Genomic DNA, 25,418 nt, shown 5'->3' with positions numbered 1-25,418 from the left:
AAGTGGCAACAATGGAGCAATAACCCATTGTCACCTCAGTTAAGGCTCCTTGCTCTTTACAGACTTTCACCAATGGGAGGAGACCTGATATAAGAGGAATCACCAGGATAAATGGACCAATGAATGGATGGAAAGTGATTCACAAGAGAGACTCAATTAAATAGCTTACTTGCTTGAGAAATAAGGTGATAGGCTCTCTAGGAAGGGCTAAGAGGACAAGTGAGCATAGGTTTGGAGGATATGCCTTAACAAAGGGTTCTTATACCTAAGAATCCTTGTGGAGAAATGGATTCTATGTGAACCTTGTGAAATGTGAGTTACAAAGTTGTGGGACCGCAAAGAACCCAAGTGGGCCCAAACTAGGTTAAGGGTATGGAGTTGATCAATCAAAGAGGGGCTTGACCTAATTAGGGAAGAGAATATGATCAAGGAACTAATTTTATTTTGAGATTTGAATGCAATGTTCCAAGTGAGGACACTAACCCAAACCAACCTAGGGAAATAATTGGTTTTATGGCTAGGGTTTGCTCTATCTTGAGATTCCACTGTCGGATTTGCCTCAAACTTGGAGGACCTCTAGAGAAGAACCCAATGCAGTAGTGGACCAAAATCAAGGGCTTTGGATGGCTACAAAGAAATTCACTTGATGCCCTAGGTGACCTACTAGGGTTAGGCATAGAAGGAGAAGGAAAGGCAAGATAAATATAATTTTAGGTGACCACCAATGGTTGATCTATGCCTTGATAAATTCTAGCCATGCTGGGCACTTTTTTAAGTCAAAGGGAAAGAATATACATTTGATGTGTCTCATTGTTCCTTGTATCTCAGTGGAACAATTGATGAATATCTAATAGAAGAAGAATTTGGTTGGGTTTTCCCCCTCGTGGGGTTTTGCCCTGATCTTTGACCTAAATCATGGTGTTTCTATTTTGCATGCTTTTCTTTTGTTGATTTATTGTTCCGTTGCATTATAGTTCTCTCTACATAATTACTAATGATGTTATAATGATAGGGTGATTGTAATATGTTAATGATGAAAGAGTTTGAAAATGCAATTATCTAAAACAGGGAACAATCTAGCCCTAAAAACTAACAACACATTTTTAGCAAATAAATAGTGAGGGTGGAGGAAATTTCTTACAACTTAGAGTTTAGGATAAACCCTATAATGTTTAACTTATGTGCCTATTCCAAAAGGTGATGCCCATTGAGGAGTTCACATAAAGGTTGCAAGTACATAAAACATAAGCTCTTCAAGTCAAAAGATTTTGGAAACGTGGCCTTGTTTTTCCAAATCTTGAAACACCCCCTAGATGTTTTGAAATGTTCTTGGTGGTTTCAAAATGTGTTATAGTGTTTTTGTGCATTTATAGCCAATAAATTTTGAGGGTGGAGGAAGTTTCTTACAACTTAGATTGGGATGAACCCTATAATGTTTAGTTTATGTGCCTATTCCAAAAGGTGATGCCCATTGAGGAGTTTATGTAAAGGTTGCGAGTAAAGGGCGCATGGTAAGACTACCTTTTGACCTAGTGTGCGACATCTTCTACATATTAAACCATTATTTGAACATTATTATTCAACTAAAGTCAAAGTCATATTGAAGTTTTGAACCTTTTAGAATAATATTCAAGCAAGGAGAGTAGAAATACAAGCATACTATTGAAGCCTTTAAAATAATATTTTCTCTTCAAGTAATGTGGTGGGGGGGGGGGATTCTTCACAATACATAAACCTTTGTTGGCCGATAACTAAGAAATACCAATGTTTGATCAAGTTTCCGGTAGCATGGGAGTAGGGAAACACACATGTGGGATGTGTGGAGACACCCCCAAAGTTTAGGGAAGTTCAAGGGGGATGGGGGGATATCATGTTCCCTAGCATGGGGAACCCTATCTCTAAAATTATAAAAATAAAAATAAATATCCCAACAATAACAATTCATCTCGTGTAAATTCATCATTATGCAATGTAATTACTGAATTCAAATCTGTAAATGATATAAACATGATTCAGATTCATATTTTTGAATGAAATACATTGATTTAGATTCATCATTCTAAATAGTACTCAACAAACTTGTAGATATTGAAGACAAAAATCACTTTGAAGTGAAATATGAGATAACAGATTAAGTATTAGAAGCCTTAATGTGTTTTTATTTTTATTTATTTTTAACTTGCTTTCTAATTTTTTTTCTTTTTTTCTTAATTTTAGAGGTTAGTAGCAAAAAATTGGGGGAATGGGTGGTGAGAGAGCACCTAGGTACCCCACTTTTCTAGTGGGGGCACCTAGAAGATCCCCATTTTGCTAAACACATTTCTCACATTGTGTGGAACGTTTTGGTGTGTGTTTCCCCACATTTTGAAAAACAGGGATGTAGTGAAACATTTTGCAAGGCGTCCCCTAGTCTCGTGAGTGTGGGAAGATCCTAGGGGACACATGCTTGTGGAACATTGAAAAATAGTCTCCCAAACTCAAATCCATGTTGCAATTGAAGGCCATGTTTGTCTCCCCACAAACTCATGTTGTTGAAGCTTTTCTGGTTCAAATTTGAACTTATTGGGAATAATGCACATTAATAGTTAGATAATCACATTGAGTCATTAGATCATTCCCCATTTGTCGTAGACATAAGAGAAGCCCCCAGTCTCCATTGTTGTGATGATTGGTCTTGGTTGTCTCAACAACTTTCACATTTTAGCTTATATCAAACAACATGTTCTAATTATGGTTGATCCTCATAGTTCATTGAACATCCTAGAGGAGAAACATGCTTAGATTGGACATGCATCTCGATACTTTTGAATGCTTTCTCATTAACATCTTGAGGGACAACCATGTTTAATGTGAAGGTGTAGTCCATAATATGGAACAAATTATATCCTCAAGGACAACTTCAATGTTACAAACTTTGGAGGATAAGGTGTTGTCTTGGATATTCGACGACTATCTTCTTAGAGAAATAATCCACTGATCACTAGGAGAATTATATTCACTAAACAACATGGTCATGAATGTACTATCAAAGTTTTGTCACCTAAGCGCTGCAAGATATGCTTGTACTCTATGGAGGTAGAACTTCCTTACCAATCTCAAATTCTAGGCATCCTTGAATTGCTACAAAATAAGGGATGGGCATTTTAAAAATTCTTCTTAAGTGCAACTTAACGAGGGTATAAAACTTGCTATTTGAACCCTTAACTAAGAGCTTTTAGAAGTTTGAATTTTGAAAGCTTGTGGAAGGAATTTGGGACATGGTGTTCATCAATTGTTGTAGTTAGTTCCCAATTATGTTAGCAATATAATTTTTAGCATGAGTATTGCTTCTCATCGTAGGACCAATGACTAGCTAAAGGTAGCAACATAGGTGCATCTTCAGAGTTAAACAAGGGAAAATCAAAATAATTGGAAGGAAAATCATAATGGATGCATGCAATTTCCTTTACCTTTTAGATGGTCTTGTACAATACCTTGTGGTTATTGACTGAAAAATGCTTCTTTTGTCATTCCATACACAGACATAGAATTGAGATTGGTGTAGTTAGCTGAATTAGTACTTTTATGAATTCATGATACACTTGCATTGTATGGAGGTAGAACTTCCTTACCAATCTTAGATTCAAGGAATCTTTGAATTTCTCCAAAACAAATTATGGGCATTCTATAAATTCCCATAGAACTCCAACTTGACAAGGTTATGGAGCTTGCTATCTTGATCCTAATAACTATAAACACGTTTATAGGTTTGAGATTGAAAAGCTTATGGGAGGACTATGGGACGTAGTGTTCATCAATTGTTGAAGTAGGGATCCCAATAATGTTAGTCACTTGGAACTTTTTAAATTGTTATGGGCCTTTGTTAGCATGAGTATCGCCATTCACTGTAAGACTAGTGGCTAAGTAGATGTGGCAACATAGGTGCATCTTCAAAGTTGCACAATGGACAAACAAAGTAATTGGAAGGAAAATTGTAAATTGATGCATGCAATTTCTTTTATCTTGTAGATGGTCTTGTACAATGCCTTGTGGTTATCAACTGAAAAATTCTTCTTTTGTCATTCCATGCATTACACAGAGAATTCACTTTGGTGTAATTGGTTGAATTAGTACTTTAATGAGTAAAGTGGTTTGGGGTTCAAATATTTGTCTCTCTTGCGATAGTGACTCTCTCATAAAATAGGTTGAGACTTTCTTTTGTATCTTCATCTTGAAAGCATTTTAGACGTGAAAAGGTGGTTGGACTATCAAATTTTGGCAATTAAACATTTTTCTTACACAAGAGGAGATGCTTATTTTCCCTTTTCTAAGCTATTTCATTGCATATTTTGGATTTGTAATGTGGCAGAAACACATCTTTTAAGTTATTTCAGGATAATTTCATCTTGAGTTCTTGTTGTTTAGGTCTTTTAGCTTTGGGGACAAAGCTTCCTAAGTGAAAGGACATGTTGTGTACCTATTCACATCTTTATTGTGCTATTTAATATGTAAGCTCATAATATTGTAATAATGTTTTAGTGTTAAGTCATTATGGAATCACATTTTAATGATTGTAGAAGGCCACTTTCATGTAACAACAAGGGCTTAATTACTCATATCAATAACTTGGAATTTAAGATAGGGTTTCTCTTTTTTTTGTATCAATAGCGATTTCCACTTTTTTTGTAACTTTTTGCTCGAGTATTCTAATCATCGATGTTTTCATTTGAGAGGCCCGCTTTATACATTTGGGGTTGCAAGTGGAAGACCCTCCCATTGTTTTATGTGCTTTTAGTTTTTAATTTTTTGTCATTTTGAGTTTTACTATTCTAATTGCTTTTATAGGTTAAGAGTAGTGCCATTTAATATATACTTTGCAACTTTGTTGAGTTGTTTATGAAATTTGTAAAAGGATGGTGATTGATCATAGTTGCAATTTAGTGCAAAATGTTGGCAAAGTTGTCATTGATGGCAAAGGGCGTTGAAGGTTTCTTGTGTTGGTCTAAGCCACAATTGATTTAAGGTTTAAGAGATTAAATGATGCATGCATTCCAATGTTGAATGAATCAGAAGTATGGATGCTCGTTATTGATATCAAAGGTATTCAATATTAGAGGTATTCGTCATTGATGTTGTTGAGTATGTATTGTTGCTCCTATATATGTATTGTTTATCATGTGAAATTGTTTGTGAGTATGATGCTTGTTAGAGGTATGGCCTTGCTACAAGTGCAGATGTTGTGATGTAAATGGTTGTAGATTTGGAATAAACGCAGTTTAAAGCCTAGCTATCTGCATTTGCAACCCAGATTGATAATGGATAATCAACGTGCGCAACCCAGATTGACAATAAGTAAGCAACGTCCGTGTCCTGTAGTTTGCAAAAGGAAAACCTCGTGCTTTCCAAATGAAGTTGCATTGTCTTGGCATTGTATTGGCTTATGCAATCATTACAGTTAGCTGATGTTACTCTTTTAAATAATATTTGGTGGACCTTTAATTTTGTTTTGATATTCAAAATTTGAAAAATGTGAAACAAATAGGTGGAATACAAAGAAATTGCATTAGAATACAAACACTCAACTAGTTAAATAAAAATGAGTTTTTCTGGAATGTAGTTAGTTAGAGAGTTGCTTGAATTATTGTGAGACCAAGTTCATGGATTGATTGGGAAGGAGAGTGTTAGGTTTAGGTATGTTCTATGCTAGAGCAATTTATTTAATTTCTTTTCCATATTAGCAATCACATCAGCATAAAGTAAACTGTAGATAGAACATAAATATAAATCGCAAAAGACAAGCCAAGACAAGAGGACACAAGATGTGGCGCCAACTAGGTACAAACCCCACAATGTGGGGAAACCCTTAGATCAATTCTTCTTTTATGTTCATCAAAGTTCAGCAGAGAAAGTGAGAGAGATAGTACATTTACAATAGAAGTCAACACTTTGACTTTTGATATCTGCAGAGATCAGTTGAAGACATATTGCTTCAACTGATTCTCTAAGGTGACTCCTTCACCTATCATAGTGCTGCATCTCGTCCATTTGCCACACCTTACCGTGTAGCACCATGCTGCCCCATCACAGTGCTGGACCTAGATGACTGAGCTGCTCTCATCTTCATGCTGCATCTTCCATGGTCTCATTCATCATCAAGCTGCCCATGCTTATGATTACATTCATCATGATGCTGTCCATGCTCCATGTATCATTGTTGCCCATGCACATGATCTCATACACCATGCTGCCCATATACATCATGCATCATGCTGCTCTGCTCATGCACATGATCTTATTCATCATGATGCTCATGATACATCATTATGATTTCACTGTGATTGGGCTGCTACAACGTCCTCATCACACCTCCTAGGTTAGGTTATGACTGCCCCTCAGAGACATCCGAGATGGTGACCTTGCTGCTGCCTTAATTTGACTGTGGCCAGATTACTCCTAGTTGGACTGCGGATGAGGGCTCTTTAAGAACAACGGATCAAGCCTGTGGAGGACACTTAGGACTGCGGATATGATGCATATAGAGCCCTCCTTGACTGTGTTCAACATGTCTCTATAACTGCGTTTGTATTCCTTGAATATTGCATAAGGTCTCCCTCTATTAACTGCGTAAGGTCTCCATACTGTGCATACATATTTTTACGTATGTGTCTCTATTGCCAGCGTACTGATCTGCGTATTAGGGCACTATTACCAGCGTATATATATGTATGTTTGTACTGCGGCTGATCTGCGTATTAGGGCACTATTATCAGCGTATATATGTCTCCATTCACTGTGGATAAGGTGTCCATATTTACCTGCATATATCCTCATAATGAACAGCGTGTATTGATCTCTATTGCTGTGTATATATATCGCCATTGCTGCGTATATGTATCTTCATTGCCTGCGTGTATCACTTCTCCATCTAGGACTTCTTCCATAACGAACAACGTATATTGATCTCTATTGCTTTATTATGAACAATGTATAAGTCTCCTTGATCTGCATTGGATTAGGGCATCCTTCATTAGTGTCTCTCTTTCTCCAAAAACCCAAGACATGGAGAGGAGATCACATAAAGAATGTGTCAAATGACTTCAAGTCTTCTCTTATTTATACTAAAAACGTAGATGATGAATAGACACGACTATTGGGCTTCTGAGTCTACTCAAGTTGTTGGTCGGCTTGATAATAATTCCATAATTAAAATTAATTCATATCTCCATAAATACTTATCGGAATCGGATGATCTTTAGATCAATCCTACACCTCTCAATGAGAGGGATCCAAAAAAAATATCAGCTGCCATAAATAAGCTGACCCACATGGAGTTTCGCTCTAGTTGCCAATTTAACACTCCCTCTCAACTAGGGAGAACTCCATTTGCTGATCCATATGTCCGATTGTACTATCTCTGTCATCAGTGCCCTGCACTGCTCTGCCCAGCTCTACTGGCTCAGCTCAGCTCTGCTCTGTTGAGCTTTGCTGGCTCTGCTCTGCTCTGCTGACTTTGCTCAACGCTGCTGGCTCTGCTCAACTCTGCTCAACTCTGCTTAGCTCTTCTTAGCTATGCTGGCTCTGCTCTGCTCAACTTAGCTCTGCTGAACTATGAAGAAGAAGAATTGATCGAGAATGTCTCATACCATTCTCCACTGACCCGAAGTCAGTCTCAAAGTGCGTACCACTAGTCACAGACCAGTCTCAACCGACCCAAAGTCAGCGTTATCGTGCGTACCACTCCTACCACTGGTCCCAGACCAGTATCATCAGTCTCAGAGTGTGTACCACTGGTCCCAAACCAGTCTCAATCGACCCGAAGTTAGCGTCATAGTATGTACCACTCTCATTGGTCCTAGACTAGCCCTACACTGACCTGAAGTCAATCTCAGAGTATGTATCACTGGTCCTAGACCAGTCTCAACCCACCCGAAGTCAGCGTCATAGTAGGTACAACCCCTACAACTGGTCCCAAACCAGTATCATTGATCCCAGATCAATGAAGGTCATCCTAGCATAGGGAGTACGGTAGATACAACGATGCGTCCATCGGTACTACTGTGGTCCCTATCCTCATTTCCCTGCTCATTGACCAGATGAGAGGTACTTCCCATGAGTCCCAGACTACATGGGTAGGATGCTTCGATAGGACAACTTAGTCAATCCTCTCCTCACAGGAGAACTAATCATCCCGCTACACAATCGCCATGGAGAACACATCATCCAGGCCTCATAGGAGAGCTAATCATCCTGTTACATAATCGTCATGGAGAACACATCATCCAAACCTCACAGGAGAAGTAATCATCCTGCTACATAGTCGTCATGGAGAACACATCATCCAGACCTCACATGAGAACTAATCATCCTGCTACACCAGAGAGTGAATCATCCTGTCTCACAAGAGAGCGAATCATCTTGTCTCACAAGAGAGCGAATCATCATGTTCACAGGAGAGCGAATCATCATGTTCACAGGAGAGCGAATCATCCTGTCCCACAAGAGAGTGAATCATCTTGTCCTAGTGCGCACCACCAGGGGAGGGTGAGTCATCCTGTGGTCGTATGTTGCTCCAGTAAGAACCGCAAGCCCCCAGAGCTCAATGTATGCAACATGTAGGACCCTTTTACAAGGGTCTCTTGACGACTCCAAGTCGTTTGGGAAAATCACAAATTTAACCTTTCCCCGGGGCTTTGACAAAGTGTAGTGACCTGTACATCATCTTAATGCAATGGAGCCTCCTTTCTCATCGACTTACCATATCCTAGATAAGGCAGTATCTAATGTCTATCTGCTGGAGCAATCGTCGAATACAGGATTCCTCAATAATCGAATCCCACCTTTGGTTGTCACAGAGAATCATAGTGGTATTCATCATGTGTACTCACTGAAGAGTTTCCACAACCAGGCAACTTCATACGAGGTCATACTTGTAGTTATATATCCGGTCTCGGCTATACTTATAACAACCGACTTTTGCTTCCTGCTCATCCATGATATTGAAGCAGAATCCAAAGAGAACTAGCACTGAAAAATGCTCTAGTGATCCTCCACACTGCCTGCCCAGTGAACATTCGAATACTCATGTAGTTTTCATATTTCCGACAGTTTATCTCAATCCATGAGAGATTGTGCCTCGAAGATATCTTAGAAGATTCTTGGCACCAATCTAGTGAGGCTCAACCAAATATGAGCTCATCATGCTAAAACATATGTCCGGAATCCAACTCCCTCTTACTTCTGCAAATGAGAGGGTCTGCACATGTCAGAAATAGTTCGTCCATATAAGGTGCCGGTATGAGAGGTCTATCATCCATAACTTTCGGGTAATGGTTTGGATCAGTTTCACTCCTAGTGAATCTCAGCTTCATCAAATAACTATCAATCCTCTCATACTACGCCCGGGGTGTTTTGCTTCAAGCCATAGAGGGATTTCTTCCACCTGTATACATGAGATTTCTGTTCATGAATCTCAAACTCCACAGGTTGTTCTAAACCGGTGAACCTGCTACATGAGGGGAATGGTCCCCTTGTAGGATTTTCCTTCGGTACATCTCAGATATGTACTCTCATGCTCCTTTTGAATTCAGGGTTCCCTGTCACCATCTGACTCACGGACCCCCGGTGCTATGTGTCAATGGACATGGTCCTTAGTGGACTTTCTGTAACTTAACACAACCCTCAACTCAAAAACATCTTTGAAAATTCTATTTTCAATCACGTACCTTTCCATCGACGAGTGCCACCCTGAAACCTTTGACTTCCATTTCCGAGATGGACACTAGGTTCTTGCGATCAAGTACATAAAAGAGATTCTGGGGTTCCTTGCTTTCTTTGAAGAGTCGACCATTTCCTTGATGACCTGCATTACTTGTCATTCCTCTGATCATTGAAGATGTCTCTGGAATGATTATTATCTTCATCAAGAGATGTGTCCCTGTCCTTCAGACACTCCTTCGCATAATGGACGAACTTATTTGAAGGCATTTGCCTTTCCTTCCACCCTTTGATCCGAACTTCCCAATGAAGTGATCTTTATGTAGGTCATCAGAAACTTCCGCTGCGCCATTCTGATAATATTCTCTGCTTCGACTTCACCCTTGGTGAATTAGAAGAGGGATGAGGAACCCATTGATCCTTTTGTCCTGTCCCAACTGTCTTCGATGATTGCTCTTTCACTCTTGCTTGGGCATTGTCTTCTCCTTAGCTCTGATACCATGTTAAGTTTAGGTATGTTCTATGCTGGAGTAATTTATTTAATTTCTTTTCCATATTAGCAATCACATCAGCATAAAATAAACTGCAGATAGAACATAAATATAAATCGCAGAAGACAAGCCAAGACAAGAGGACACAAGATGTGGCACCAGCCAGGTACAGACCCCACAATGTGGGGAAACCCTTGATCAATTCTTCTTTTATGTTCTTCAAAGTTCAACAGAGAAAGTGAGAGAGAAAGTACATTTACAATATAAGTCAACAATTTGACTTTTGATATTTGCAAAGATTAGTTGAAGACATATTGCTTCAACTGATTCTCTAAGGTGACTCCTTCACCTATCATAGTGCTGCATCTTGTCCATTTGCCACACCTTACCGTGTAGCACCATGCTGCACCATCACAGTGCTGGACCTAGATGACTGAGCTGCTCTCATCTTCATGCTGCTCATCATGCTGCATCTTCCATGGTCTCATTCATCATCAAGCTGCCCATGCTTATGATTACATTCATCATGATGCTGTCCATGCTCCATGTATCATCATGCTGCCCATGCACATGATCTCATACATCATGATGCCCATATAGATCATGCTGCCCATATACATCATGCATCATGCTGCTCTGCTCATGCACATGATATTATTCATCATGATGCTCATGATACATCATTATGATTTCACTGTGATTGGGTTGCTACAACGTCCTCATCACACCTCCTAGGTTAGGTTATGACTGCCCCTCAGAGACATCCGAGATGGTGACCTTGCTGCTGCCTTAATTTGACTGTGGCCAGATTACTCCTAGTTGGATTGCGGATGAGGGCTCTTTAAGAACAGTGGATCAAGCCTATGGAGGACACTTAGGACAACGGATATGATGCATATAGAGTCCTCCTTGACTACGTTCAACATGTCTCTATAACTGTGTTTGTATTCCTTGAATATTGTGCATAAGGTCTCCCTCTATTAACTGCGTAAGGTCTCCATATTGTGCATACATATTTCTACGTATGTGTCTCTATTACTAGCTTACTAATCTGCTTATTAGGGCACTATTACCAGCGTATATATATGTATGTTTGTACTGCGGCTGATCTGCGTATTAGGGCAATATTATCAACGTATATTTGCCTCCATTCATTGTGGATAAGGTGTCCATATTTCCCTGCATATATCCTCATCATGAACAACGTGTGTTGATCTATATTGCTGTGTATATATATCGCCATTGCTGCGTATATGTATCTTCATTGCCTGCGTGGATCACTTCTCCATCTTGGACTTCTTCCATAACGAACAACGTATATTGATCTCTATTGCTTTATTATGAACAACGTATAAGTCTTCTTGAACTGCGTTGGATTAGGGCATCATTTTAGGGCATCCTTCATTAGTGTCTCTCCTTCTCCAAAAACCCAAGATGTGGAGAGGAGATAACATAAAGAATGCGTCAAATGACTTCAAGTCTTCTCTTATTTATACTAAAAACGTAGATGATGAATAAACACGACTATTGGGCTTCTGAGCCTACTCAAGTTGCTGGTTGGCTTGATAATAATTCCATAATTAAAATTAAATCATATCTCCATAAATACTTATCGGAATCAGATGATCTTTAGATCAATCCTACACCTCTCGATGAGAGGGATCCAATAAAAATATCAGCTGTCATAAATAAGTTGACCGACATGGAGTTTGGCCCTAGTTGCCAATTTAACAGAGAGAAAGAGGAAGAGGAGCAAATGCGAAGCAGAATTGAGGAAAAATAGATAGAGATAGAGTATAGAACATAGACAAAGAGATGGAGTTATTCAGAATTAAAGACCATGCTAGCCAACATATTAAAACTTTCATTTATCGGGGGATTGGTGTCTCCTTTCAAGTAGTAGTTTGAAAAAGAACAAGTTGGAGCTTGTAAGTGAAAGTGGGTGCTTATAGCAAGTCATAGCTTGCAAAAGAAAAACGAGGTTGAAGCCTCATGTAGGTAAAAGCCTACAAGAATTGGTGTAAAAAATAAGAGTGGGTACTTCTAGCAAGTTGTAGCTTGTGAAATAGAAGAGAGGTTGAAGCCTCCTCTAGGTGGGTGCCTACAAAAGCTGATGTAAAATGGGAGTGGGTGCATGTACTTACGTCACAACAACAGGTTTTTCCCTTTATGGGTTTCCACTTATATCTGGTGTCTACATGTGTTGCTTTTATGTGTTGATTTTTATGTTGTGGTTTAATGTTGTTCATAAGTTAAATCTGCTATTCATATGAAGTATCGCTGCTTATCTAATAGTTTAGATAACTATTGAATATAAAGTAAAAATTGGTAATTGATAACCATGAATGTACTATACTGATTCACCCCCCCTCTTAGTATAGTCAAGTTTCCAACACAAAATGGCTAAACAATTTGGTAAGGGTCATACATGTTTTTTTTTAAAGTGTAATTTTGCGAATAAATCGCGTGCTAAGGTAAAAGCTTAGAATCTAAGAAGATATAAAAATGGTGACTAATCATAGTCACAAAGGTTGCAAATTGGTGCAAAATGGCCAAACAATTTGGTAAGGGCCATTTATGCTTTTTTTTGTAGTGTAATTTTGTGAATGAATCGTGTGCTAAGTTAAAAGCTTAGAATCTATGAAGATATAAGGTCGTGCAATTGTTGATTGATGAGTTTACATGTGTACTCAAGGACATACCTCTTGGGTTGCCACTGGACAGGGGTTAAGAACATATCATCAAGTTGGAATTAACATCCAAAATGGTCATTGTTCCTTGATATAAGCATTGCAATTTATGTAAGGATGAGAAAGATAAAATAGTCCAAGACTTGTTGGATATGGACACATAGTGGGAAATTCTTTTGTGCTTTGATGATGTTGTCAAGGAAGGTTGTGTTGAAAATTGTAACTAGGTTTGGTCGTCATAATGACCTAATTGTAATAATGACATTCTATATTTTTTATAAAGAAAGAAAAAGAAAAAAGAGATTATATTTTATTTTGGAGCATGGGTTTCATACTCAAATTTGAGTCAAAAGCATGTTCTCTGTGCTTTTAGGTTTTCTAGGTCTTCTTAGGATAAAGAATATTATTGGTCATGTGTCATAGTCCCATTTGGACTCATTGTATTAAAGAAAGATATTTATTTTATCAAGAAAAAGCCATTTTGTATCCTAAGACCAAGTCGGCCTAAAGGAGGGCTATTCGACCCCCTTAAGGAGGCTATAAATACAAGGAGTTCGACCTCATTTGACACACTCATCAAAGACAAGTTTGATTGACAATAGCGAAGGAGAAGAAGAGCTAGAAGGATGAAGGAAGGAAGGAAAAAGCGAAGTTTCTTGGGTTAAATCTCTCTCTTTCTCTCTTTAGATGTGCGAAGCTAGGGCTTTTCTGATGCTGGAGTTGCAAGAGGTCGAAATCCCAGGGCCGAAATTTTGAGAAGCAGTGGTAGGGCCAAAATTCTAGGACAAAGTTGTAGTAGGTCGAAGTTTGGAAGTTGCGTTTGAGAAGATCTTGTTGGGGGTTGACTTCGTGCTTGGTAGGATTGTTGGTTTTGGTCATTGGTTCTTAGAAGTCTCTTTGTAAGTAGATTCTAAGCAAGAAGAGAAGCATTTTTCTAGGTTTTCCCCTTGGAGGGGTTTTGCCTTGGTTTGAAGCCTATATCGTGTACTTTGTCTTTTTGTGATCTTCATTGTTTTGGTAATTGCTTAATGAACAAAGATCTAATAAATTAATAAAAGGCCAATGCATATCACAAGTAATTATCAAGTTAAGGAAAATTGTCTATAATACATAAGTCTACTGATTTTCCAACATGGTATTAGAGCAAAGGTACAAGAAGGAGACTAAAGATCACATCTTAGTTGACACTATGGCAAGGGTTATAAGGAAGGGTTTAAAGTTTCTTGGAAATCTCGCTAAATCTATCAAGGATTGTCTATTGAAGATCATCTCCAAGCTGGAGGTTTGTTCTCTGCTTTATCCGACGCTTTCAGGGACGAGAATGTATGGGTTATTGACAATGGTGCCTCCAGACATATGACAAGAGAATGCATCAATTTCAAACCCTATCTAAGGGTAACTCATCTCATTCAATCGAACTTGGAGACAAGAAAAGCTATCTAGTGAAAGGGATTGGATCTACTTTGTTGGAGCTCAAGTTTGGTGGAAGTATTCACCTCAACAATATTCTATATGTTCCAAGTTTGAAGAAAAACTTACTTTCTATTTCTTGTCTAGAGGATAAGGGTGATAGAGTTACTTTTGTTGATGGCAAGGTTTTGGTTTGGGGTAAGGGCTCTAGTATTAATGATGCTAGGGTGATTGGGATTCGTGAGGGGACATTATATAGAATTTTTACACCTCTATCTCATGCTCTAGTCCACTTGGATGTGAGTCCTTCCGAACTATGGCATAGAAGGTATGGACACCTTCATTATAAGATTTTGCCATCTCTAAGTCAAATGGTCAATGGCATCCCCAAATTGAAGGAAGAACATGAAGGAACCTGTAAGGGATGTGCTCTAGGCAAGAACGTAAAGAAGCCATTTGCAAGAAGTGATACCAGATCTAAGGAAATTTTAGATCTCATACATTCAAATGTATGTGGACCTATGGTAGTTAAGTCTCTTGGTGGGCATCAATATTATGTAACCTTCATTGATGATTTCTCAAGGAAAACTTGGTTATACCTCCTCAAGAACAAGGATGAGGTATTCGAAAAGTTTCAGGAGTTCAAGAATGAAGTGGAGAATCTAACTGAGAGAAAGATCAAGACTCTAAGGTTAGACAATGGTGGAGAATACACCTCCAAAGAGTTGATAGCTTTCTGCAAGGAAGCTGGGATCAAGAGGGAGCTTATCGTTCCCTATAATCTTGAACAGAATGGCATGGATAAAAGGAAGAATAGAACTATTGAAGAATGTGTCAAGGCCATGCTACATGATCAAGATCTCCCTCAATTCCTATGGGGAGAAGCATGTATGACAGTTGTGTATTTGCAGAATCGAAGTCCTCACAAAATCCTCAACAACATGACTTCAGAAGAAGCATTTACTGGAAAGAAGCCAAGTGTGGATCTCCTTCGAATATTTGGGTGCTCCGTGTATATTCATATACTTGAGGACAAGAGAAAGAAGTTGGATCCTACCAGTGTAAAGGGCATCTTTGTTTGGTATAGTGCTTCATCAAAGGCGTATAGAATCTATGTTAAGGAGGATTGTCGAATTGAAGTAAGCAAGGATGTTATCTTTGATGAAAGCATAGCTTATAAGAAATCGAAGGATGTTCTGGTTGACACTAATGAAGAAGAGATACCTATCTTTGAAGATATCTCAAAGGACAATGATGGTCAAGATCAAACATCTACTCAAGAAGATGTTGAAGGTCCCAGTGAGCTGATCCAACAAGTGATTATTCTAGAAAGTTGAAAAAGGCTTGCTTGGTTGAGAACTACTCTACAAGAAGCAAAAGGACATACGACATCAAGGACCTTCAGGGAAAGTAAAAGACCAAAGAGGTATTCTGGGTATGCTGCATATATGACAAAGCTTATTGAAGTGGAACCTTCCTCCTATGAAGATGCAGCTAAACATCAAGAGTGGAGGAATGCAATGCAGGAAGAATACCAGTCCATAATGAAGAATTATGTTTTGGAAATTGTCCCTAGGCTAATTAACAAGTCGATAGTCACTTAAAAATGGATTTACACGATAAAGCACACTGCAGATGGGAGCATTGATAAATACAAAGCAAGGTTTGTAGCAAGAGGCTTCTCACAGAAAGAAGGAATTGATTACGAGGAAACCTTTGCTCCCACAACTAGATATACAACAATAAGATTGCTTGTTTCGTTGGCTGCTACTATGGGATGGAACATCCATCAAATGGATGTCAAGACAACTTTCCTGAATGGGACCATTGATGAGGAGGTTTACATTGAGCAGCCTCAAGGATTTGAAATAAATCAGAGGGAGACTCATGTCTGCAGGTTGAAGAAAGCTCTATATGGCTTAAAGCAAGCACCTAGAGCTTGGTATGCAAGAATGGATGCATACCTATTGAGACTTGGTTTTACCAAGAGTATTGCAGATCCTAACCTATATATCAAGGTGGTCTAGGGTGAACCAATTATCATACTCTTGTATGTGGATGATCTACTAGTCACAAGTGTAGAGCATCAGATTCAGGAATGCAAGAAGCAGTTAGCAGCCGAGTTTGATATGAAGGATCTTGGGATTATGCATTATTACTTGGGACTAGAAGTATGGCAAAAGCTAGGTGAGATATATCTTGGTCAAGGTAAATATGTGATCAAGATACTTCAGAAGTTTGGCATGATGGATAGCAAGCCTATGATGACTCCTATGATTACCAATCTAAAGAAGTTGAGGAGTCCAAAATGTAAAAATTTCTGTTTTCCCACCCCGGTTTTCAGTTTCTCCTTATTTCTCCCATGTAGTTAAATGCCCATTCCCATAACCATACATTTAACAGACTGAAAAAAATAAATATTGCTGAAAACACAAATTCTGGAAATTTTTCAGAATGCTGGAAATTGCAGAATTAAAAATCAGCAATTAAAAACAGCCATTAAAACACATTAAAACACTGATATTTTTGGTCAACTTGACCCTGGAAAAACCCCCTACAACTCTTGGGGAAAACCAGTTTGAGAGCTCTTCTTTAGTTCTGAAAATTGTCTTTTTACAGTGAGAATTATTCAGCAAAAAATCAGCAAGCAAATTTACAACTTATCTCCTTTCCCGTGCCTCACAGCAATCTGGAAATTACAGCAAACAGGACAGCAATAAATGCTGTACGACCTCCGTTTTGTGTGCAGAAAAATCAGCAAACTGCTCCTCGATTTTTGTGCAAAAATCTGCCTTTCACTATGTGCTGAATCAGCTGTACAAATCTGCTCAACTGCTGCCTTGGAATGTGTGCCAAGCTGCTGTCTCCTTCTCCTTCCTGCTCAGAAATCTCTCTTGCTCTCTTGCTCTCCTTCTCCCAATCTGCTCATGAAAGAATGAATGACCTTTTCCTCCTTTTCCTCCTTTAATATAACTCCAAGTGACTTTTGGGTGATCCAAGTGACTTTTGGGTGATCTCTAAATCCAATGGCTGAAATAGATTTAGATCAATGGTTGAGATTAAATGCTCATTTAAATCTCACTTTCTATTTTTTAATTCACCCCACTTTAATAAAGACCCACTTAGTCATTTATTTCCAAAGTCACTTTTCCTTTCTAATTTTTCATTGACTTTATAAAAGTCACTTTAAAATTAGACTTAATAACTTTATCACTTAAAGTCACTTTTAAGTTAGATTTAACTTTATAAAATTATAAAGTCACTTTAGGAGAAAAATTAAATTCTTTTGGACACTTTTCCCTAGGCCAAAGATCAAAGCCTAAGGGAACCACCTGTCCTCCGGTACCAAATTTCAACACAAAATCTAGTTTGGTGGATCCTACTTGCTACGGACAGTTGATTGGGTACTTGATGTATCTTGTAAAAACGAGAGCGAACATTTGTTTTGCAGTGAATGTCCTCACTCAGTATCAGATGGAGCCAAAACACGATCATTGGATTGCAGCTAAGCATATCCTAAGATATCTACGGGAACTACACATCACTGCCTTCAATATACTGGTAATGAAATCCAACTCATGGGATATACAGATTCAGATTGGGGTGGTAATGAGATAGATGAAAGAAGCATAACAGGGGAATGCTTCAGCCTAGGGTCTTCCATGGTCTCATGGATGAGCAGAAATCAGGATATAATTGCTTTGAGTAGTGCTGAAGCTAAATATGTTGCTGCAAGCGAGGTCTGTCGGGAAGAAGTTTGGCTCAGGAAGTTATTATCAGACTTGCTTGAAGGATTGCTTGGCCCTACACAAATACATTGTGATAATGAAAGTTGCATAAGATTGACAGAAGACTTGGTGTTTCATGCTAGGACAAAGCATATAAATAATAAGTACCACTACGTCAGAAGCTTGGTATGAGATGGGGTCATGGAGCTGCACTATCTACCTACAAATGAACATGTAGCAAACATACTGACTAAAGTGTTACCAAACAAGAAGCTCGAGTAGCAGACATATTGACTAAAGCGTTACTAAACAAGAAGCTTGAGTACCTGAGAGGTAAGCTTGGTTTGGTGGACAACTCTCCCCTAATTGAGAGGGAGTGATGTTGGATAGTTCTTGTCTTTATGGTTCATGCACTAGACTAGGACTAATAGCTGTAAGTCTTAGTGAAGGCCATAAAGAAAGAATGGAGTCTGGAGGATTGGATAAGCATCTTAGATTGAGACTTCTTATGGATTGTAGAATCCAGGAAAATAAGTTGTTGACTGATACTCTTTGAGGATAAGGTAGGTCATCCAAGATAAGAGTGATCAAAGAGGTTTGATATTCTTTGAGGATTCCGGTTTGGTAATCCAAGATAAGAATTGTCCTAAAAGGACATACCATTGAACATCAGTATGGGGTATGTGCCTTAGAGGTAGTGTGGCAACTCACATAAAGCCTCCCAACATAATGCTCTCGAATAAGGATGAGCTTGTCTAGTTAAGGCCTTCAAGGGTAGTGTTGGTTATGATAAAAATGCTTGACAAAAGATGGCTTATCAATCTAACTCTTCTTATGAGAATGCTTCAATATTGAGATTCCTTGTACCTTGTAATGAGATTATGAATACCTCCCTAGTTAAGAGGGAGTGTTGAAAATTGTAACTAGGTTCGGTATTCATAATAACCTAATTGTAATCATGACATTGTATATTCTTTATAAAGAAATAAAAAGAAAGAGAAATTATATTTTATTTTGGAGTATGTGTTTCATACTCAAGTTTGAGTCAAAAGCATGTTTTTCGTGCTTTTAGGTTTTTTAGGTCTTTCTAGGATAAATAATATCATTGGTCTTTTGTCATAGTCCCATTTGGACTTGTGGTAATAAAGAAAGATATCTATTTTATCAAGAAAAAAACATTTTGTATCCCAAGACCAAGTCGGCCCAAGAGCAAGATCGAGTCGGCCTAAAGGAGGGCTATTCGACCCCCCAAGGAGGCTATAAATATAGGGAGCTCGACCTCACTTGACACACTTATCCAAGACAAGTTCGATTTGCAATAGCAAAGGAACAAAAGAGTTAGAAGAATGAAGGAAGGAAGGAAAAAGTGAAGTTTCTTGTGCTAAATCTCTCTCTCTCTCTCTCTCTTTTCAGACGTGCGAAGCTAGGGTTTGTGTGAAGCTGCAGTGGCAGGAGGCCAAAATTGCTGGGCCAAAATTTTGAGAAGCAGTTGCAGGGCCGAAATTATAGGACGAAGTTGCAGTAGGTCGAATTTTGGAAGCTGCCTTTGAGAAGATCTTGCCGGGGGCTGACTTGGTGCTTGGTAGGATTGTTGGCTTTGGCTGTTGGGTCTTGGAAGTCTCTTTGTAAGCAGATTCTAAGCAAAAAGAGAAGCATTCCCCTTGGAGGGGTTTTGCCTTGGCTTGGAGCCTATATCTTGTGTACTTTGTCTTGTTGTGATCTTCATTGTTTTGGTAATTGCTTGATGAACAAAGATCTAATAAAGTAATAAAAGGCCAACGCATATCACAAGTAATTATCAAGTTAAGGAAAATCATCTATAATACATAAGTTTCTTGATTTTCCAACATGATGGTTCCATCTTTATGTTGTTTGATAGCTAAACCAAACAAGTGGACCAAACCAAATAGATATCCTATTCTGTGTATAGATGAACTACTTGCTAAACTACATGGGGCAACAATGCTTGTGAAGATTGATTAGAGAGTGTGCTATCAACACTAAGTAGATAAGTTGACTAATTCAAGGTAGTTTTCTAGATTCATCAAGGCCATTGCTAGTTTTTAATTATGACTTTCAGGCTAACTAATTCCTTACCACTTCCAAAGGTATGATTTGTTAGGATTTTAAACGTATTTGAGGACTATTTTTTGGTTTTCTTTGAAGATATTCTCATTTATAACAAGAGCATGGAAGACCATTTACACCACATGGAATTGCTATTAAAACTCTGTCAACCTAACTTTTTTAGTTAGTTGACATGAGAGAGAGAATGAGAGAAAACAAGATATCAAGTCTAGTAGTTGTCATATAACACAAAATTTTAAGGAGCTTGACATCATTAAATACTCTAGTTGTGTCTGTTTAGTTTGGGATCAGTTGGAATATGTTTCAAAAGAACATCAAACTATAAAGAGTGTCGAAGTGTAATTTGGGATAAATGGGACACAGTGCCCCTCATTGGCCCGAGGCTATAGAAAAGGTTTGGTGAAGACCAAAAACTTCATCCAAGATTAGACATTCAAAACTCTTTTGTCAAAAGTTACTTGGTGTTTCTTAAATGCAAGGTTGGAGGGCTGTGTTGTTTATGAGAGCAGTTTTGGCCTTTTAATTGTCAAGATAGGGAAGCTGTGTGTGCTTTATAATAAAGATGGTTGAGATTCAATTTCACAATTCGGTAGAATTAAGGTGCACCCGGGAATCCTTAAAAATGAAATTAGCGTACATCACTCAGTGTTGAAGGTATGGCAACAAGCTGTTGAACTAGCTAGGTGACTTTCAAGGGAGGGAGATGTAAATTATAAAACTATAGCGAAGGCCATGGTTGAGGCACTTCCTTTAGTTGAGGCAAGTATAAAGAATCACCAGGTTGGTCAGACAGGCTCTATAGATCCCAAGAAATAGGGGCCACAATGGGTCATGTTTAAGTGTGGAGAGGTTTCACTAAACTTTCATTGTTTGTTGTATGTTTCCTTGTAAGGGTGCTTTCGCCAAACAACTCAATGGATCACAGAAGCCTAAACTCTATTAACTCAATGGATGGTTTTAATGGGTGTTTTTAGGCAGGTTAGAGAATTATTCCCATGGTTGGTTTTCATAGGCTCTCACTTGTGTTGTCTTATCAATTGGTATATTTCTCCCAAATGGTGCTATTACACCGGCACCTAAGTCACATGACACGAGGACATGAGACACGAAGGACATATTATATATATATATATATATATATATTAAAAAATACTAAAATATAGTGCTTGATCCATATAGATATGAATCATGATGATGTCTATTTAGTATTTAGTAATTTACTAGTTAGTTTATTAATTTACTACATCAATGATGTTCACAGTTCAATGTTCATTGTTCATGTTATAATTTTTGTTATTAACTTCAAACAAGTTTGATCATGTTCAAACTTCACATAAGTTAGTTTATGAGCTATAAATTTATATGTGTTCAAACTTCATTGTTGACTAGAGCGTTAATCGAGCTTTCCCTCCCTTTAGACCTCGAAGGTGTAGTGAGCAATGAGCACATGATGGGGAGCTGGGATTTTTATTTCAACACACGATCTATACATGGTCACTCGTGTATAATTAAGTTATGTTCCGTAGGCTATAACACAACTTACAAGAAATTTAAGTGCTCCAAACTCTTAGCAAAGCATGCGAACGGTCATCTCCTACATCTCCAGGTCCAGGTCGATGTGAAGTTGTGAGAATTGCGCTCGAATTTGATGGAATTCTTCACACTGCACAACAAATTGGATTCCAGCGACGAGCAAACTCAACTTCGGTGGTGAACAATGACAAAAAATACACAAAAATAAACCATGTTGCAGGTTTTAAATGTCACTTTTCATGGGACACGTGTCCTAAGAACCAAAAATGTTAGGGCACGTTTTCGACACGTCCAAAACACGTGTCTCGATTGGAGGACACGAAGAAAAAAGTTTTCGACACGTTTTAGGGCAGTTTTTGTGTCCAAACGTGAAATACAGGACAAGAGACCCTGAGGGACGTGTACTGTGACTTAGGCTGGCACGTATTAAGTGTTCTTTATATATATTATATTTTTACTTTCCAAATTCTGTATTGTACTTCTGTTTAAGAATTATCCTCTTAGTTATAGCTTGTAGCTTTACTAATTAATCAGACAAGTTTAAGTTCATAAATTTTTGAGAACGCGGGACATAAAAGTATATGTTAATGAAAAATGCAATACTTCAGGTTGAATTAATTTTTCAAATCCTTCAAACATTTCCCTTTTCTTTATCTTATAATTTCCCTTTTAGTTTTCTGGTAACATGAATGTCCCTTGAGTAAATTATTTTTATTAAATCTATTAGACATGACTTTTACTAGGGTCTATGTTTTGTGGCCTTTTTATTTTTATTTTTTGAAGAAATTTTTTTAAAATGAATTTTGAAGGAAATTGTCTTATATATTATATTTCATTTTTAATAAAGTTGAATTTAGATCTTGACACATCGTTCTTTTGAGATATTGATTTGAAGGGCACACAAATTGATCTAGTGCCTTGTCTTTTTGCCCTAGGTCTGATCCTGAATTTCTTTACCAGATATTGGGGGAAGTTATTAAGGCAGGGGCAACTACATTAAATATTCCAGATACTGTGGGATACACATTGCCAACAGAATTTGGGAAATTGATTGCTGACATTAAAGCCAACACTCCGGGTATTGAGAATGCAATAATTTCAACACACTGCCAGAATGACCTTGGTCTCTCTACTGCTAACACTTTGGCTGTGAGTTTCCTTTGGACTTATGCTTCACAATAAGTAGTCATTTGAAAGTTTGTAGTATTTTGCCTTAATATCTTTTCTTATTCTAGGTGATATGAATCCAGGGTGCATATGCAGGGGCAAGGCAATTAGAGGTTACTGTTAATGGTATTGGTGAAAGAGCAGGGAATGCTTCATTGGAGGAGGTAATTTTCGTTGGTTCTGTATGTAATCTAAAGATTGCTCTGCCATAGATGGATTAGGGCCACCAGAAAGTACGTTTGCAACCCAGTATTGAACTTTACTATGTTCTTGACTTGACCCATGTTGTGGATTATAAAAATGTACTAGTCTTAGCATTCCTGTATTTTGCATTTTGGTCTCCCCATATATTTGACTGTTGTGTGCCTTTCTATTCTAAGAATATGTTTCATTTTTCTGTCTGCTTTCTTTTTCCAAGGAAAAGCTCATGAATCCCCCTTTTTTCCACGGAATATCTAAAGCTCATGAATCTCCCTTTTTTCCATGGAATATCTATATGGAGTACAGCTCTTCCACCAGCCACAATAGCGACTGGTAATCCTGAGTTGAATCTATGACCTATGACCTGATATATCAAAAAATGAATTTGGAAAAAGTTCACTAAGGCGTTTAAATCCTGTTACCGATTTAACATAGCCTGTTATACAAATGCTATAAAAAATATTTCATGGAGACAATGGGATAACTACTCTGTGTTGGTAGCATGACATAAGTGGTACTAGCATGTTGAACAAAATTAAATATCAAATGTCAATATTTATCTTTTCTCTTTGTATGATTGTTAAAGGTTTTTTTGGGTTTACTTTTCTCATTTAATTGTTATATATGGACCTCTACAGGGTTCGTAGACCCAAGTGGTCAATTTTTCAAGTCCAAAAGTGCCCAACATTTTGAAAAATAAAAACAATTTAGGAAATGTTTTGAGAATGTTTTAGTTTAAAAAGCATTTCCTGGAATTATACCAGAGGTGCTCTCTCTTACTAATTAGATATTAGGATATTTTCGCATGTTTTGAAGTAACAATAAAATATTTCTTTGAGATACGGAGTTTTTATTGTTAACAGGCAGGCCTTGTATATTTGCACGAAAATATTTTGGGAGGAGTCAGATCACATTCACATGTGGTGAATGCTTGATGGTCGATAAAATACCAAAATAGTAGTTTTTATCATTGAATGCTAATGAAAAATTACAAAGGCTACAGAGGGAATTTAAAAATCTTTAGGTAGTAGTTTTGATGATTTGCTAGTTAAATGTAGGTGGTTTCATACCACCACTTATTATTGCTGGCAACAAATGTTTAAAGCAGTTTAGTTCAATTTTGACCAACTTTTGTATTTAGCAATGTTGCATGACTTCTACTCGACAAATACTTGGCAAATAGCAAAAAACTAAAAAATATCTCATTTGTTTTGCATAAAAGAGAAACTAATGGCATTTCCAACACATACAAGTTATAAAACCGTGGTTTACACAAGAATTCATAACATCACCTCATAAAATATGATCATGTAAGTTGTATCATAACACAATTGAGATTTGTATTCAAAATTTTTACAAGCAACCTGATAAACAAAATAACATATGGTAGCAAATTGCAAGTTCTCCATGAACCATAACAGAAAACCAAAAATTGACAATGTTTCCATGTGCATTGTCATGTCTTATTCATCAGCATGAGGACGCCTAGATAAGTACTCAAGGAGCTAGTGCCAACATCAGTGGGCTCAAACAAACAACTGTGAGGCAGGTGTGTTTGAAGTTTCCATTTGAGAAAATGGCAGACCAGAGGGATCCTGTGTCTTTTTATCAAGCCAACTCAAATTATTAGTAGGGAACTCCTCCACAACCCATTCAAACTCTAGATCAATGTCATCTAATGTATTTGGATCTAAGTCCTTTGGATGCATTTGTTTAGTGAGCTACCGAAGGTTGTAATAGATGTAGAGAAGCTACAGCAACCGCTCATGCTCCAATCTATTACGCTTTTTGCTATGGATGTGCTCAAACACTGACCAATTGCGCTCACATCCTGAAGCGCTGCAAGGATGGCTTAGAACTCTGATAGCAAATTCTTGCAATTCTGGTGCCTTAGTGCCACAATCTATCCACTAATTGGTTGTAAAAAGCAACAAAAAAGTTTAGCGTTGCAAATTGCAATGCCAAACCTAAAGAATTTATAGAATTTAAAATTGAATCTTACATGGTATTTTCCTTTCCCTAAGTCGTATGGTTGAGCTAAATCCAAACATTCCAGATGCTTTCTTGTACATATCTCGTTGTAAACTGATTTTGTCTTGAATTTCTTTGCTCGGGAACATCCACTCAATGCATAATATGACACCTCTCATCACCTCAGGATCTTTTTGAATATTAGACCTCTCATTATAGAATATGCTTGGATTTAGATATGCTCCCGTTGCATGCAATGGTGAATGTAGCTACCAGTCCCACCTGGAACCAATAATTTCCCATATAGGGAGATATTTAAATTAATCCCCCCTATAAAAAGCCTTGATGGCCTATTTGGCCCTGTCCATGCCCCCATAAATGTAGCCCATTGGAGGCTTGTCTCCATCCATGATCCTGAAAACTTTCACAAGTGACTCAGTTAAGCT

The 25,418-nt window shown here is 37.9% G+C and overlaps 1 protein-coding gene across 1 annotated transcript in view; it reads left to right on the top strand.

Annotated features, from left to right (window-relative positions):
• The window catches only part of LOC149195630 (2-isopropylmalate synthase A-like), a 265,845-nt gene that overhangs the window by 15,068 nt on the left and 225,359 nt on the right, over window positions 1–25,418 (top strand). The window contains exons 2-3 of the mRNA XM_089405376.1: window positions 22,569–22,782; window positions 22,884–22,964. Of these exons, the coding sequence (XP_089261502.1) occupies window positions 22,569–22,782; window positions 22,884–22,964 (295 nt within the window). The remainder of the gene's footprint in view (window positions 1–22,568; window positions 22,783–22,883; window positions 22,965–25,418) is intronic.

This window comes from Pinus tabuliformis, chromosome 2_2 (genome assembly GCF_031772625.1).
Source record: "Pinus tabuliformis cultivar Carrire ecotype Pingquan chromosome 2_2, CPIR1, whole genome shotgun sequence".
Taxonomy (NCBI): Eukaryota; Viridiplantae; Streptophyta; class Pinopsida; order Pinales; family Pinaceae; genus Pinus; species Pinus tabuliformis.
The sequence above is the reverse complement of the archived record's forward strand: the minus strand, read 5'-3'. Positions and strand labels throughout refer to the sequence as shown.